This window comes from Lampris incognitus, chromosome 16 (assembly GCF_029633865.1).
Source record: "Lampris incognitus isolate fLamInc1 chromosome 16, fLamInc1.hap2, whole genome shotgun sequence".
Classification (NCBI taxonomy): Eukaryota; Metazoa; Chordata; class Actinopteri; order Lampriformes; family Lampridae; genus Lampris; species Lampris incognitus.
The window spans coordinates 4,859,189-4,878,270 of NC_079226.1; the positions used below are offsets into that span (position 1 = coordinate 4,859,189).

Here is a 19,082-nt window from a genome sequence, read left to right on the forward strand (position 1 = left end):
CAAGTCGCCATATATTAGAAAAACAACCCAGAACTATGCGATAATACTCCAATCTGCACACTGTAAGGACGCCGCATGACTAGCCTGGCTGGCCCGTGGCTAACAGGGCGGACTCTTTAGCCGACTGGTTAACGTGGTCGCCCGTGGACCGGGAGACCCGGGTTCGCGGCCCGGCTGCGGCAGATTCCCGGCTGCCTCCTGGAGTCGCTACACTGGTGTCAGAAGTGGGATGGTGAGTCCGTGAGGCCATCGGAAGCGCGTGAGGGAGCTGGGAAGCTGAAGTGTGAGGATGCGATTCCCAAAGGAGGGGGGCAGTGTCCCGACCATAAAGGAGTAGACTTGCTAGCCCTTGGCTAACGGGCCGGACCCTTTATTCCCCCGGCTAGCGTAGTCGCCCGCACGGTCCATCTGACTGACAGCTGATGATGCTTTCAGCACGAAACAGGCTGGTACCGTCTCCTAACGACTTTACTTGACTCACTGTTTCATTACTACTAGTACTATAACAGTACTGTCTGCTGTGATATTACTAGTACTATAACAGTACTGTCTGCTGTGATATTACTAGTACTATAACAGTACTGTCTGCTGTGATATTACTAGTACTATAACAGTACTGTCTGCTGTGATATTACTAGTACTATAACAGTACTGTCTGCTGTGATATTACTAGTACTATAACAGTACTGTCTGCTGTGATATTACTAGTACTATAACAGTACTGTCTGCTGTGATATTACTAGTACTATAACAGTACTGTCTGCTGTGATATTACTAGTACTATAACAGTACTGTCTGCTGTGATATTACTAGTACTATAACAGTACTGTCTGCTGTGATATTACTAGCATTATTAACAGTACTGTCTGCTGTGATATTACTAGTACTATAACAGTACTGTCGGCTGTGATATTACTAGTACTATAACAGTACTGTCTGCTGTGATATTACTAGTACTATAACAGTACTGTCTGCTGTGATATTACTAGTACTATAACAGTACTGTCTGCTGTGATATTACTAGCATTATAACAGTACTGTCTGCTGTGATATTACTAGTACTATAACAGTACTGTCTGCTGTGATATTACTAGCATTATAACAGTACTGTCTGCTGTGATATTACTAGCATCATAACAGTACTGTCTGCTGTGATATTACTAGTACTATAACAGTACTGTCTGCTGTGATATTACTAGTATTATAACAGTACTGTCTGCTGTGATATTACTAGTACTATAACAGTACTGTCTGCTGTGATATTACTAGCATTATAACAGTACTGTCTGCTGTGATATTACTAGCATTATAACAGTACTGTCTGCTGTGATATTACTAGTACTATAACAGTACTGTCTGCTGTGATATTACTAGTACTATAACAGTACTGTCTGCTGTGATATTACTAGCATTATAACAGTACTGTCTGCTGTGATATTACTAGTACTATAACAGTACTGTCTGCTGTGATATTACTAGTATTATAACAGTACTGCCTGCTGTGATATTACTAGTATTATAACAGTACTGTCTGCTGTGATATTACTAGTACTATAACAGTACTGTCTGCTGTGATATTACTAGTATTATAACAGTACTGTCTGCTGTGATATTACTAGTACTATAACAGTACTGTCTGCTGTGTTATTACTAGTATTATAACAGTACTGTCTGCTGTGATATTACTAGTATTATAACAGTACTGTCTGTTGTGGTATTACTAGTATTATTAACAGTACTGTGTTATGATATTGCTAGTATTATTAACAGTACTGTCTGTTGTGATATTACTAGTATTATAACAGTACCGTGTGTTGCGATATTACTAGTATTATAACAGTACTGTGTGTTGTGGTATTACTAGTATTATTAACAGTACTGTGTGTTGTGGTATTACTAGTATTATAACAGTACTGTGTGTTGTGGTATTACTAGTATTATAACAGTACTGTGTGTTGTGGTATTACTAGTATTATAACAGTACTGTGTGTTGTGGTATTACTAGTATTATAACAGTACTGTCTGCTGTGGTATTACTTGCAGCATTTATAGTTGCATTTCTTGTGTTTGTGATTTGATAAAATAACACATTAGCAGTCTCAGGACCACCGTAACCCCGTAATCCTGTCTGTCTGTCTGCCTGTCTGTCTGTTAGAATGAATGACTGTCTGTCTGCCTGTCTGTCTTTTAGAATGAATGACTGTCTGTCTGTCTGTCTGTTAGAATGAATGACTGTCTGTCTGTCTGCCTGTTAGAATGAATGACTGTCTGCCTGTCTGTTAGAATGACTGTCTGTCTGTCTGTCTGTTAGAATGAATGACTGTCTGTCTGTCTGTCTGTCTGTCTGTCTGTTAGAATGAATGACTGTCTGTCTGTCTGTCTGTTAGAATGAATGACTGTCTGTCTGCCTGTCTGTTAGAATGAATGACTGTCTGCCTGTCTGTTAGAATGACTGTCTGTCTGTCTGTCTTAGAATGAACGACTGTCTGTCTGTCTGTCTGTTAGAATGAATGACTGTCTGTCTGTCTGCCTGTTAGAATGAATGACTGTCTGTCTGTTAGAATGAATGACTGTCTGTCTGCCTGTCTGTCTTAGAATGAACGACTGTCTGTCTGTCTGTGTGTTAGAATGAATGACTGTCTGTCTGTCTGCCTGTTAGAATGAATGACTGTCTGTCTGTCTGCCTGTTAGAATGAATGACTGTCTGTCTGTCTGCGTGTTAGAATGAATGACTGTCTGTCTGTCTGTCTGCCTGTTAGAATGACTGTCTGTCTGTCTGTCTGTCTGTCTGTCTGTCTGTCTGTCTGTCTGTCTGTCTGTCTGCGTGTTAGAATGAATGACTGTCTGTCTGTCTGCCTGTTAGAATGAATGACTGTCTGTCTGCCTGTCTTCCTTTACAAATCTGTTTGTTGTTATAACTATCTTTCCGCCTGTCTGTCTCTTAGAGTGAACAATTCGGACCGTGATTCTGTCTGTATGTCATTCTGTCTGTCTGTCTGTCTGCCTGCCTATCTTCCTTTGTGTGTCTATCATTCTGTCTTTCTGTGTGTCTTTCTATTAGACTCCGCTGTTACGTGTCTGTCTGTCTGTCTGTCAGTCGGTCGTACGGATAAGCTGTCTGTCTCAGACTCTGTGCAGTGCTGTTAGATGTGTGAGCGGACCTGATGATGGAGGCCAGCAGCTTCTCTTCCTGCTGGAGGCTTCACAGCTTATCTCTGCTCAACAGCCCGCTGCTCCACACACAAACACACACACACACACACACACACACACACAACAGACTGACAGACACAAAATTAACAGACACACTCAGACAGATAGACAGGCATATGAAGAACCTGTAGCACACACATTAACAGACAAGTATACAGAAATAGCTACACACACACACATACACATACACGTCAACACAAAACCACGTACAACCAGACACAGACACACGTTCATGTTTTGTAGTTCATGGGTATTTTAGTGGGACAGTTTTGTGTGCGGACAGCCACACTGTCGTCATTTCTTTACATCCGCGGCAGGAGAGACGAGCAACAGACAAATACTGATGACTGCTACATGTTATATGGCGAGGCAGTCCGAAGTCCTATTCTATTCTATTCTATTCTATTCCATTCCATTCTATTCTATTCTATTCTACACATCATTATGGGTGTGGCTGTGTTTCCTCCTGATGTGGACAGAAATGCTGAAAAGGATTCTGTGAGGCGACAGCACTAACCACTGGGCCACCGTGCCGCCCAATTATTCTGCAACGCACAAAGCAAATGGGTCCACTTGAGAGAGGTACTTCGTCGATCCCCGTGTGGAAATTCCTCCCTCCGTTTAACCCATCCTAGCTGTGTAGCTAGGAGCAGTGGGCAGCCCCGTGCAGCACCCAGGGACCACCTCCAGTCCGTCTTGTCATGCCCTGGTCAGGGGCACAGACAGGAGTATTAACCCCAACATGCATGTCTTTCTGAGGGTGGGGGAAACCGGGGCACCCGGAGAAACCCCACCGCAGACACGGGGAGAACATGCAAACTCCACACAGAGGACGACCTGGGATGACCCCCAAGGTTGGACAACCCCGGGGTACGAACCCAGGACCTTCTTGCTGTGAGGCGACACCACTAACCACTGGGCCACCGTGCCGCCTTTAAGGGTGGGGATACCTGCAGTCAGTCCAGACTGAAGAGGCCACCCAGACGAGCGACGAAACACCACGGTTAACAAACGTTGCGTCTTCTCTACGGTGGACAAAGATTTCTACTATTCCCGGACTATACTGCTGCCATTGCCAAGAAGAGAGAGGCATTCCAAATCCTAAAACACCATATGGGATACAAATGAACGGAGACCCCATCACCACCACCGACTCTTTCAAATTCCTTGGAACATCCATCAGCAACAAGCTGACGTGGAGAACTAACACTGAACACATCACCGCAAACGCTCAACAACCACTTTACTTCCTTAGGCAGCTTAAAGAGTACCGGATCAAACATCAACTGCTCCTTCTGCTTTACTCAGCCATTATCCAGTCCATCATAACATCTTCTACTACAGTACCACAGTATTACAGTATTACGGTATTACAGTATTACACTATCGCAGTATTAGAGTATTATAGTACTACAGTATGGTGCGGTGGCGCAGACACTCAAACACGGAAAACCTGCAGAGGATTGTCAACAAGACATCCAACATCACAGGCAGCCCACTCCCCTCAGCTGAGTCTCTACATACTAACCGGACTGTAAGGCGAGCAAAGAAGATAACCTCCGACCCCTCACATCCTGCTCATCACCTCTTCCAGCTCCTTCCCTCAGGGAGGCGCTACAGGTCACTGTCCACTAAGACTAAACTCTTCACACACAGTTTTCCCCCTAGCCATCAGGACTCTGAAGTCCTCCCTACAGTCCCTCCTCACACACCACTGTCATAAACACCCCCATTCACCTGGTGATTATGCCTGATGTGTTTGTTTCTGTTATTGTGTGACTGTATTGTTCATGCTAATGTGTGGAGTGTCTGTTGTTGTCCATGTGTGTATTGCGCTGCAGAGTGTAAAGTGCACCAAAAACAAACTCCACCGGCCTTGGTCGTGTGGCTAATAAAACAATCTAGTCTAATCTGATCTGATCTAATCTAATTCGATGAAGCCAAGTAACTGCTCCGAGATCACCAGGGGGTGAAATATGGCCTGCTTCTCCCTGCACATTTAGCATTACACACAATGGTAACCAGTCCGTCTTCATCACTCCATAATACGCAACATCTTTTATCTGTAGCTATACTTGGTCAACTAACCAAAGCCTGCTGGCTTGATTTTTTTTCCACCACGGTAAAGTACTAAGGTAATATTGTTGATATTAGCTTCCTGGGCTAGCGGCTAGCATGGGCTAGCTTTATGATAGCTGCCGTAACCTATCCACAAAAACATACGCTACACTTTTCCGATAATACAACTTGTAGAAAAACAAAGGCAACATGTGATAGTTACATCGTCATGGAAACGTTTATTTACTCAACAGTTTTTGTATGTTGGTTGACATTGCTAGTATGCTATCTGGCCTGCCGGTTTGTCATTAGCCGGACTTAAGTCGGTTGTTTTCAGCCACCTCAGATATTCAGCTGCTCACTGGAACCCCGGCCCACACAAACGGCACAGACGAAGTGAACTGATATAACTGACACATTCACCGATGGTGGTTTGGCTATACTATAGTTTACATTTTGTTCAAAGGCCCAGTCTCTATTTGAGGTGCAATCTGTTAATTTACCAAGTAGAATTGGCCCACTACATTTACAACCCACACTTCTTATATTTGTTGTAGGCTACGGCGTTGTTCTGTTTCCTGCTTGCATCTTTGGTGTCAGGATTTATAAATTTGACATGCAGGACAGCCCTTCAACTTGGCCTCCTTTATTCTTTTATTCTGGGTACGACGTTAAACTGCAACCGCCGGGTTATCGGCGACTAAACCGGCACCCCCATTTCAACCCTTGGGTTGTTGTGAGGAGGGTGTGTGGACACCTAGCAGGACTAAAAACAAAGGGTGGATGAGTTCCACTGTGGACCAATGGCCATCCATACCTGAAGAGGAGCTAGGGACCACCAGGTACTCCCCCTCCTGAAACACAATGATGACTCAACCTGTTGAGGCATCCTCCATAGGTTATGGAACTGATGATGATGATGATGATGATGATTCTTTTATTATATTATATTTACTTAGTTTGAAGGCAGTTTTTATTTCATCTAATAGTATTTAGGCCTAAAATTATGATGTAGGAGGTTAGAAAATGTATTCAGATGCAAAATGTGGGGTTATCTGTTATTTATTTTGTAATAGCGGGCCTATCAAATGGTCGTCATAACCCAGTTTCTTCTTCTTCTTCTTTCAGCCTGTTCTGTTTTTCTGGTGTTGTGTTGCCACAGCAGATTTTACCGTTTCCATCTGTACACATGAGGGCACAGCACCGATGGTGGTCTCAGCCGATCCGGTATGGTATTCAAGATTAAAGATTTAGTTTAGAATAGTAATTACATGTGGATGATCTGGCAGAAACTACGCCTTACATTCCTACCTGGCGTAACACTTGACAAGCTACATTTTTTGTTCTCCCACCGGAATGGTTCACTAATGTTCCCGAGTGCCGACTTATATCTTTTTTAATGTTTTATTTCCATTTGGCAGGACTCTAATGGTTTGTTTCGTAAGGGTACACAATAGCGTATGTCTACCCTAGATGGGGTTGGGTGTGGGGTGGGAGGAGGGACAGATGGATCTGGGCAGGTAGGTGGCAGAACATGGGTATTATGGTGCTGCATTTTGGCAGTCCTTTTTTTCTCTCCTTCCAATTTATTCTTTCTCTAATTTATAATCTACTTATCTTTCCTGTCTACCGTTCCTCCACCGACTCATTTAAAACAACTCAACACTCAGACGGCATTCCTCCAGGAGGCGTACCTTCACAGCTCAGATCAGACTTGACTCCGCCGTGGTTGGGTAGGCCAGTTGTTTCATTCGAAATTCCAACTCATATCCAGAGGGGCCGCTATACTTAAAAATAAATATAGGCCGTTTTTTCAGTCTCAAAGGTTGAATCAGACTCCAGGGGTCGTTACATAATTGGCACTGGTTGGATGCATGATGGTCTGCTTACTCTAGCCATCATAAATGCTCCAAATTGGGATGATGCACAATTCTGTAAGGATTTTCATCCTGCTCACCTGACATCAGTACACACAGCTGGATCCCTGGCAGGGACTTTAACTGTGTCCTATCTGCCAGTCTTGATCGTAGCTCATCAAAACCTGCCCCTCCTTCTAAATGTCCTACGATTATTCACACATGTTTAAGTTCCAGTGGAATATCGGATGTTTGGTGCTTTCAAAATCCTACAGCTCGTGACTATTCCGTGTTTCCTGAGTTCAGAAGACCCACGGAGTCACTACGCTGAAAACCTCTTCCCGTCACTGCCGGTGTATATTAGGGTACATGTCTGAATTGTGTGTGTATGTGTGTATAGGTGTGTTTTGCGCATGTATCTATATGTGTTTATTGTGTGTGTGGATGTGTGTACAGGTGTGTGTATATAAGTACACGGCGGTCTATTCCGTTGGTGTGGCAGTCTATTCGGTTGCCTAACAACACGGGGATCGCTGGTTCGAATCCCCGTGTTACCTCCAGCTTGGTCGGGCGTTCCTACAGACACAATTGGCCCTGTCTGCGGGTGGGAGGCCGGATGTGGGTATGTGTACTGGTCGCTGCACTAGCACCTCCTCTGGTCGGTTGGGGTACCTGTTCAGGGAGGAGGGGGAACTGGGGGGGATAGTGTGACCCTCCCACGCGCTCCCTCCCCTGGTGAAACTCCTCACTGTCAGGTGAAAAGAAGCAGCTGGTGATGCCACATGTATCGGAGAAGGCATGTGGTAGTCTGCAGCCCTCCCCCGGATCAGCAGAGGGGGTGGAGCAGTGACCGGGACGGCTCGGAAAAGTGGGGTAATTGGCCGGATACAATTGGGGAGAAAAAGAGGGGCAAAAAAAGAAGTGTGTATAAATCTATGTATGTGAGTACTGATGTGTTGTACGTGTACCCTTGTCTGTGTATGTGTACGTATCTACAAGTGTGGGTATAAGTGTGTATTAATGTATGTATGTATGTACATGTGTGGCTTGTGTGTGTATCGTTGTATATGTGTGTACATGTGTGCATACTGTGTGTGTATCTGACCTCTGACCAGTATGGTCGCTGATTTCTTGGCGGGGTTTCCCACGTTGTTGGTTGCCACGCAGCTGTAGGGGCCCCCGTCGTCCACGGATATGGCGCGGATGGTGAGGTTGCCTCCTTTAAGGATGCTCCTCCTGGGAAGCTCCGCCCCCACATTCCTGGTCCAGGTCAGCGTGGGAGGAGGTTCCCCTCCCGATGTTACACACACCAGAGTCACTGTCTCACCTGGGTTCACCACCAGCGGCTCCTCCATCAGCAGCTTAATGGATGGAGATACTGGGAGAAGACAGGAGGAGAAACAGGAGAGAGGAACAGAAGATGACAAGGAGGAAGACAGAAATATGAGGCACATATGTAAACTTGTGTGTGTGTTAAATTAATCATTAATTGTGTGTGTGTGTGTGAGAGAGAGAGAAAGACAGAGAGAGAGAGAGAGAGAGAGAGAGAGAGAGAGAGAGAGAGAGAGAGAGAGAGATCAGGAAAATCAGAGACCTGTGGATGTCAGTGGTCTTCCTAGCTGCTATAATTCAAAATGTCAGTTAATGAACCTGACTTTCCCTTAAAGATAAATATATTCCGATAACACCGAGGGCGGTCTGGCGGCGGGCTCGCCTAGTGTTGACTGCGTTTTTGGTGTCCTTGTGTGAGGAGGTGTGTTGAAAGTGTCTGGCTGGGGGAGCTTGGTCTGCTGCGTCCGGTGGACCCAGGGACCACGGATGGCCCTGCCTGGAGCTGCGCCCGAGGAGGAAACACCGAGGCGGTCTGACAGGACGTGGAAGTTGGGCAGACTAAGCTAACTGCTAGTGTCATAGACTCTGCTCAAGCTTCCTGCTATTCTTAACCCCCTCCCTCCTGCTCACACCCCTCTGCTCATCCTCCAATCAGCACCTGCCAGCTGTTCCCATCAGTACACTGTCTCCGCCCACTGACACGCCCCTGTGCTCCTGCCTGCTTCGTATCCCGCCTGACTGTATGTATGACCTTTTTTTTAATCAGTTGGATATATATGGACATATGGATAATTTGGATACATGTGTTCTTGTGGTTTGGATACATGTGTTCTTGTAGTTTGGATACATGTGTTCTTGTGGTTTGGATACATGTGTTCTTGTAGTTTGGATACATGTGTCCTTGTAGTTTGGATATATGTGTTCTTGTAGTTTGGATACATGTGTTCTTGTAGTTTGGATATATGTGTTCTTGTAGTTTGGATACATGTGTCCTTGTAGTTTGGATATATGTGTTCTTGTAGTTTGGATACATGTGTTCTTGTAGTTTGGATATATGTGTTCTTGTAGTTTGGATACATGTGTTCTTGTAGTTTGGATACATGTGTTCTTGTGGTTTGGATATATGTGTTCTTGTAGTTTGGATACATGTGTCCTTGTAGTTTGGATACATGTGTCCTTGTAGTTTGGATATATGTGTTCTTGTAGTTTGGATACATGTGTCCTTGTAGTTTGGATACATGTGTTCATGTAGTTTGGATACATGTGTTCTTATAGTTTGGATACATGTGTTCTTGTAGTTTGGATATATGTGTTCTTGTAGTTTGGATACATGTGTTCTTGTAGTTTGGATACACGTGTTATTGCAATTTGGATACATATGTTCTTGTAGTTTGGATATATGTGTTCTTGTAGTTTGGATACATGTGTTCTTGTAGTTTGGATACATGTGTTCTTGTAGTTTGGATACATGTGTTCTTGTAGTTTGGATACATGTGTCCTTGTAGTTTGGATACATGTGTCCTTGTAGTTTGGATATATGTGTTCTTGTAGTTTGGATACATGTGTCCTTGTAGTTTGGATACATGTGTTCTTGTAGTTTGGATACATGTGTTCTTATAGTTTGGATACATGTGTTCTTGTAGTTTGGATATATGTGTTCTTGTAGTTTGGATACATGTGTTCTTGTAGTTTGGATACACGTGTTATTGCAATTTGGATACATATGTTCTTGTAGTTTGGATATATGTGTTCTTGTAGTTTGGATACATGTGTTCTTGTAGTTTGGATACATGTGTTATTGCAATTTGGATACATATGTTCTTGTAGTTTGGATACATGTGTTCTTGTAGTTTGGATACATGTGTTCTTGTAGTTTGGATACACGTGTTATTGCAATTTGGATACATGTGTTCTTGTAGTTTGGATACATGTGTTCTTATAGTTTGAATACATGTGTTCTTGTAGTTTGGATATATGTGTTCTTGTAGTTTGGATACATGTGTTCTTGTAGTTTGGATACATGTGTTCTTGTAGTTTGGATATATGTGTTCTTGTAGTTTGGATATATGTGTTGTAGTTTGGATACATGTGTTCTTGTAGTTTGGATACATGTGTTCTTGTAGTTTGGATACATGAGTTCTTGTAGTTTGGATACATGTGTTCTTGTAGTTTGGATACATGTGTTCTTGTAGTTTGGATACATGTGTTCTTGTAGTTTGGATACATGTGTTCTTGTAGTTTGGATACATGTGTTCTTGTAGTTTGGATACATGTGTTCTTGTAGTTTGGATACATGTGTTCTTGTAGTTTGGATACATGTGTTCTTGTAGTTTGGATACATGTGTTCTTGTCTTTGTGTTGCAGCAATGTGGCTGGGGGAAATGTTATTCCAATTCATTTCATGTGCGCAGGTGCATGGAATGAAATGACAAATAGGTGTTCCTGATTCTTGAAATGGAAGGATGATGATGATGATGATGATGATGATGGATGGATGGACAAACAGTAGGAGAAATATAAAGATCCCTTTACACCAACATGTAGCACCCCAACAGAAACAAACACAGAGAAGGAGGCATTTGGGTAATTTAGATCAATGATTTGCATTTTATCTCTGAATTTGTTGAATGACAAAACACTGAACTGATAAATAAACAGTGAGAGATGAGAAAACCTGCAGACATGTTTCATATCTGGTAACACAGCAGCTGGGATGAACCTACAGGTAAGTGAACTGTGACTAATGGACGTTCATTTTATCTGCCTTCTACAAAGTGATCTTCATGAATGTTTTATTACAAATGAAATGAATCGTGTTCACTGTGACACAATATACCCTCTCACACAAACACACAAACATACACACACACACACACCAGTGTTGCCAGACTGGGCTACTTTTTATTTGATTGGGGGGGTAAAAATGGCTCTGAAAAACACAATTATTATTACATACACACACTGGACGGACAGAGAAACCTTCTACTAAACGGCAGCACAAAAAAAGGGCTATTTTTGGGCGGGTTCAGGGCTCTGATTGGGCAATTCAACTCTTGCAAAACTGACACACACACATACGCACACACACACACACATACACACAGGCCGTGGGCTGTGTATCAGTATTAAATGAGGCAGCAGTGTGCTAACACAACAGCACCTCAACAGAGGGAGAGACAGAGCAAGAGCTGTTATCTGACTTTAAAACCACGTGAAACACTCCGACACTCAACAATGACACAACTCCATTATAACATGAAAGAAACAAGGCCACTCCTCAGATTAACATGTCCACAACCTGTATCTTCTAGTACACAATCAACAGTGACTCGTCTCCATTATACCATGAAAGAAACAAAGTCACTACTCAGATTAACATGTCCACAACCTGTATCTTCTAGTACACAATCAACAGTGACTCGTCTCCATTATACCATGAAAGAAACAAAGTCACTACTCAGATTAACATGTCCACAACCTGTATCTTCTAGTACACAATCAACAGGGACTCATCTCCATTATAACATGAAAGAAACAAAGTCACTACTCAGATTAACATGTCCACAACCTGTATCTTCTAGCACACAATCAACAGGGACTCGTCTCCATTATACCATGAAAGAAACAAAGTCACTACTCTGATTAACATGTCCACAACCTGTATCTTCTAGCACACAATCAACAGTGACTCATCTCCATTATAACATGAAAGAAACAAAGCCACTACTCAGATTAACATGTCCACAACCTGTATCTTCTAGCACACAATCAACAGGGACTCGTCTTCATTATAACATGAAAGAAACAAAGCCACTACTCAGATTAACATGTCCACAACCTGTATCTTCTAGCACACAATCAACAGTGACTCATCTCCATTATAACATGAAAGAAACAAAGTCACTACTCAGATTAACATGTCCACAACCTGTATCTTCTAGCACACAATCAACAGGGACTCGTCTCCATTATAACATGAAGGAAACAAAGTCACTACTCAGATTAACATGTCCAAAACCTGTATCTTCTAGCACACAATCAACAGTGACTCGTCTTCATTATAACATGAAAGAAACAAAGTCACTACTCTGATTAACATGTCCACAACCTGTATCTTCTAGCACACAATCAGGTGACTCGTCTCCATTATACCATGAAAGAAACAAAGTCACTACTCAGATTAACATGTCCACAACCTGTATCTTCTAGCACACAATCAAAAGGGACTCGTCTCCATTATAACATGAAAGAAACAAAGTCACTACTCAGATTAACATGTCCACAACCTGTATCTGCTAGCACACAATCAAGTGACACATCTCCATTATAACATGAAAGAAACAAAGCCACTACTCAGATTAACATGTCCACAACCTGTATCTTCTAGCACACAATCAAAAGGGACTCGTCTCCATTATAACATGAAAGAAACAAAGTCACTACTCAGATTAACATGTCCACAACCTGTATCTTCTAGCACACAATCAACAGTGACTCGTCTCCATTATACCATGAAAGAAACAAAGTCACTACTCAGATTAACATGTCCACAACCTGTATCTTCTAGCACACAATCAACAGTGACTCGTCTCCATTATACCATGAAAGAAACAAAGTCACTACTCAGATTAACATGTCCACAACCTGTATCTTCTAGCACACAATCAACAGTGACACATCTCCATTATAACATGAAAGAAACAAAGTCACTACTCAGATTAACATGTCCACAACCTGTATCTTCTAGCACACAATCAACAGGGACTTGTCTCCATTATAACATGAAAGAAACAAAGTCACTACTCAGATTAACATGTCCACAACCTGTATCTTCTAGCACACAATCAACAGGGACTCGTCTCCATTATAACATGAAAGAAACAAAGTCACTACTCAGATTAACATGTCCACAACCTGTATCTTCTAGCACACAATCAACGGTGACTTGTCTCCATTATACCATGAAAGAAACAAAGTCACTACTCAGATTAACATGTCCACAACCTGTATCTTCTAGCACACAATCAACAGTGACACATCTCCATTATAACATGAAAGAAACAAAGTCACTACTCAGATTAACATGTCCACAACCTGTATCTTCTAGCACACAATCAACAGGGACTCGTCTCCATTATAACATGAAAGAAACAAAGTCACTACTCAGATTAACATGTCCACAACCTGTATCTTCTAGCACACAATCAACAGTGACTCGTCTTCATTATAAAATGAAAGAAACAAAGTCACTACTCAGATTAACATGTCCACAACCTGTATCTTCTAGCACACAATCAACAGTGACTCGTCTCCATTATACCATGAAAGAAACAAAGTCACTACTCAGATTAACATGTCCACAACCTGTATCTTCTAGCACACAATCAAAAGGGACTCGTCTCCATTATAACATGAAAGAAACAAAGTCACTACTCAGATTAACATGTCCACAACCTGTATCTTCCAGCACACAATCAAGAGTGACTCGTCTCCATTATAACATGAAAGAAACAAAGTCACTACTCAGATTAACATGTCCACAACCTGTATCTTCTAGCACACAATCAACAGTGACTCGTCTCCATTATACCATGAAAGAAACAAAGTCACTACTCAGATTAACATGTCCACAACCTGTATCTTCTAGCACACAATCAACAGGGGCTCGTCTCCATTATAACATGAAAGAAACAAAGTCACTACTCAGATTAACATGTCCACAACCTGTATCTTCTAGCACACAATCAACAGTGACTCGTCTCCATTATACCATGAAAGAAACAAAGTCACTACTCAGATTAACATGTCCACAACCTGTATCTTCTAGCACACAATCAACAGTGACTCGTCTCCATTATACCATGAAAGAAACAAAGTCACTACTCAGATTAACATGTCCACAACCTGTATCTTCTAGCACACAATCAACAGTGACACATCTCCATTTTAACAAGAAAGAAAAAAGTCACTACTCAGATTAACATGTCCACAACCTGTATCTTCTAGCACACAATCAACAGTGACTCGTCTCCATTATACCATGAAAGAAACAAAGTCACTACTCAGATTAACATGTCCATAACCTGTATCTTCTAGCACACAATCAAAAGGGACTCGTCTCCATTATAACATGAAAGAAACAAAGTCACTACTCAGATTAACATGTCCACAACCTGTATCTTCTAGCACACAATCAACAGGGACTCATCTCCATTATAACATGAAAGAAACAAAGTCACTACTCAGATTAACATGTCCACAACCTTTATCTTCTAGCACACAATCAAGTGACTCGTCTCCATTATACCATGAAAGAAACAAAGTCACTACTCAGATTAACATGTCCACAACCTGTATCTTCTAGCACACAATCAACAGTGACTCGTCTCCATTATACCATGAAAGAAACAAAGTCACTACTCAGATTAACATGTCCACAACCTGTATCTGCTAGCACACAATCAACAGGGACTCATCTCCATTATAACATGAAAGAAACAAAGTCACTACTCAGATTAACATGTCCACAACCTGTATCTTCTAGCACACAATCAACAGGGACTCATCTCCATTATAACATGAAAGAAACAAAGCCACTACTCAGATTAACATGTCCACAACCTGTATCTTCTAGCACACAATCAACAGTGACTCGTCTCCATTATACCATGAAAGAAACAAAGTCACTACTCAGATTAACATGTCCACAACCTGTATCTGCTAGCACACAATCAACAGGGACTCATCTTCATTATAACATGAAAGAAACAAAGTCACTACTCAGATTAACATGTCCAAAACCTGTATCTGCTAGCACACAATCAACAGGGACTCATCTCCATTATAACATGAAAGAAACAAAGCCACTACTCAGATTAACATGTCCACAACCTGTATCTTCTAGCACACAATCAACAGTGACTCGTCTCCATTATACCATGAAAGAAACAAAGTCACTACTCAGATTAACATGTCCACAACCTCTATCTTCTAGCACACAATCAACAGTGACTCATCTCCATTATAACATGAAAGAAACAAAGCCACTACTCAGATTAACATGTCCACAACCTCTATCTTCTAGCACACAATCAACAGTGACTCATCTCCATTATAACATGAAAGAAACAAAGTCACTACTCAGATTAACATGTCCACAACCTGTATCTTCTAGCACACAATCAACAGTGACTCGTCTCCATTATACCATGAAAGAAACAAAGTCACTACTCAGATTAACATGTCCACAACCTGTATCTGCTAGCACACAATCAACAGGGACTCATCTCCATTATAACATGAAAGAAACAAAGCCACTACTCAGATTAACATGTCCACAACCTGTATCTTCTAGCACACAATCAACAGGGACTCATCTCCATTATAACATGAAAGAAACAAAGCCACTACTCAGATTAACATGTCCACAACCTCTATCTTCTAGCACACAATCAACAGTGACTCATCTCCATTATAACATGAAAGAAACAAAGCCACTACTCAGATTAACATGTCCACAACCTGTATCTGCTAGCACACAATCAACAGGGACTCGTCTCCATTATAACATGAAAGAAACAAAGTCACTACTCAGATTAACATGTCCACAACCTGTATCTTCTAGCACACAATCAACAGGGACTCATCTCCATTATAACATGAAAGAAACAAAGCCACTACTCAGATTAACATGTCCACAACCTCTATCTTCTAGCACACAATCAAGTGACTCGTCTCCATTATACCATGAAAGAAACAAAGTCACTACTCAGATTAACATGTCCACAACCTGTATCTGCTAGCACACAATCAACAGGGACTTGTCTCCATTATAACATGAAAGAAACAAAGTCACTACTCAGATTAACATGTCCACAACCTGTATCTGCTAGCACACAATCAACAGGGACTCATCTCCATTATAACATGAAAGAAACAAAGCCACTACTCAGATTAACATGTCCACAACCTCTATCTTCTAGCACACAATCAACAGTGACTCTACTACTACTTTCGGCTGCTCCCGTTAGGGGTCGCCACAGCGGATCATCCGTTTCCATTTCTTCCTGTCTTCTGCGTCTTCCTCTGTCACACCAGCCACCTGCATGTCTTCCCTCACCACATCCATAAACCTCCTCTTTGGCCTTCCTCTTCTCCTCTTCCCTGGCAGCTCCATATTCAGCATCCTTCTCCCAATATACTCAGCATCTCTCCTCCACACATGTCCAAGCCATCTCAATCTTGCCTCTCTTGCTTTGTCTCCAAACCGTCCAACCTGAGCGGTCCCTCTAATATAATCGTTCCTAATCCTGTCCTTCTTCGTTACTCCCAGTGAAAATCTTAGCATCTTCAACTCTGCCACCTCCAGCTCCGCCTCCTGTCTTTTCGTCAGTGCCAATGTCTCCAAACCATATAACATAGCTGGTCTCACAACCATCTTGTAAACTTTCCCTTTAACTCTTGCTGGTACCCTTCTGTCGCAAATCACTCCTGACACTCTTCTCCACCCACTCCAACCTGTCTGCACTCTCTTTTTCACCTCTCTACTGCACTCCCCGTTACTTTGGACAGTTGACCCCAAGTATTTAAACTCAGATGTCTTTGTCACCTCCACTCCTTGCATCCTGACCATTCCACTGTCCTCTCTCTCATTCACGCATAGGTATTCCGTCTTGCTCCTACTGACTTTCATTCCTCTTCTCTCCAGTGCATACCTCCACCTCTCCAGGCTCTCCTCAACCTGCACCCTACTCTCACTACAGATCACAATGTCATCCGCGAACATCATCGTCCATGGAGACTCCTGCCTGATCTTGTCCGTCAACCTGTCCATCACCATTGCAAACAAGAAAGGGCTAAGAGCCGATCCTTGATGTAATCCCACCTCCACCTTGAACCCATCCGTCATTCCAACCGCACACCTCACCATTGTCACACTTCCCTCATACGTGTCCTGCACCACTCCTACATACTTCTCTGCAACTCCTGACTTCCTCATACAATACCACACCTCCTCTCTCGGTACTCTGTCATAAGCTTTCTCTAAATCTACAAAGACACAGTGCAACTCTTTCTGGCCTTCTCTATACTTCTCAATCAACATTCTCAAAGCAAACATCGCATCTGTGGTGCTCTTTCGTGGCATGAAACCATACTGCTGCTCGCTGATCGTCACCTCTCCTCTTAACCTAGCTTCTATTACTCTTTCCCAAATCTTCATGCTGTGGCTGATCAACTTTATACCTCTGTAGTTGTTACAGTTCTGCACATCGCCCTTGTTCTTGAAAATCGGTACCAGTATGCTTCTTCTCCACTCCTCAGGCATCCTCTCACTTTCCAGGATTGTGTTAAACAATCTAGTTAGAAACTCCACTGCCATCTCTCCTAAACATCTCCATGCCTCCACAGGTATGTCATCAGGACCAACTGCCTTTCCATTCTTCATCCTCTTCATAGCTGCCCTCACTTCCTCCTTGCTAATCCGCTGAACTTCCTGATTCACTATCCCTACATCATCCAACCTTCTCTCTCTCTCATTTTCTTCATTCATCAGCCCCTCAAAGTATTCCTTCCACCTTCTTAGCACACTCTCCTCGCTTGTCAGCACATTTCCATCTCTATCCTTGATCGCCCTAACTTGCTGCACATCCTTTGCAGCTTGGTCCCTCTGTCTAGCCAATCGGTACAAGTCCTTTTCTCCTTCCTTAGTGTCTAATCTGTCATACAACTCACCATACGCCTTTTCCTTTGCCTTTGCCACCTCTCTCTTTGCTTTACGCTGCATCTCCTTGTACTCCTGTCTACTTTCTTCATCTCTCTGACTATCCCACTTCTTCTTTGCCAACCTTTTCCTCTGTATAATTTGCTGTACTTCCTCATTCCACCACCAAGTCTCCTTGTCTTCCTTCCTCTGTCCTGATGACACACCAAGTACCTTCCTAGCTGTCTCCCTCACTATTTCTGCAGTGGTTTTCCAGCCATCTGGCAACTCTTCACTACCACCCAGTGCCTGTCTTAACTCCTGCCTGAACTCCACACAACAGTCTTCCTTCTTCAACTTCCACCATTTGATCTTCGGCTGTGTCTTCACTCGCTTCCTCTTCTTGGTCTCCAAAGTCATCCTACAGACCACCATCCGATGCTGCCTGGCTACGCTCTCCCCTGTCACCACCTTGCAGTCTCCAATCCCTTTTAGATGGTGCCTTCTACATAAGATATAGTCCACCTGTGTGCACTTTCCTCCACTCTTGTACGTCACCCTGTGTTCCTCCCTCTTCTTGAAATATGTATTCACCACAGCCATTTCCATCCTTTTCGCAAAATCGACCACCATCTGTCCTTCCACATTTCTCTTCTTGACTCCATACTTTCCCATCACCTCCTCATCACCTCTGTTCCCTTCACCAACATGTCCATTGAAGTCCGCTCCAATCACCACTCTCTCCTCCTTGGGTACCCTCTCCACCATGTCGTCCAACTCATTCCAGAATTCTTCTTTTTCATCCATCTCACACCCAACTTGCGGGGCATATGCGCTGATAACATTCAGCAATAAACCTTCAATTTCCAGCTTCATACTCATCACTCTGTCTGACACTCTCTTCACCTCCAGCACGCTCTTGA

At 42.8% G+C, this 19,082-nt stretch overlaps 1 protein-coding gene across 1 annotated transcript in view; it reads right to left on the minus strand.

The window, feature by feature from the left end:
* mdga2a (MAM domain containing glycosylphosphatidylinositol anchor 2a) overlaps positions 1-19,082 on the minus strand; it is a 235,533-nt gene that overhangs the window by 114,308 nt on the left and 102,143 nt on the right. Inside the window, exon 6 of the mRNA XM_056296137.1 lies at positions 8,233-8,505. Within this exon, the coding sequence (XP_056152112.1) occupies positions 8,233-8,505 (273 nt within the window). The remainder of the gene's footprint in view (positions 1-8,232; positions 8,506-19,082) is intronic.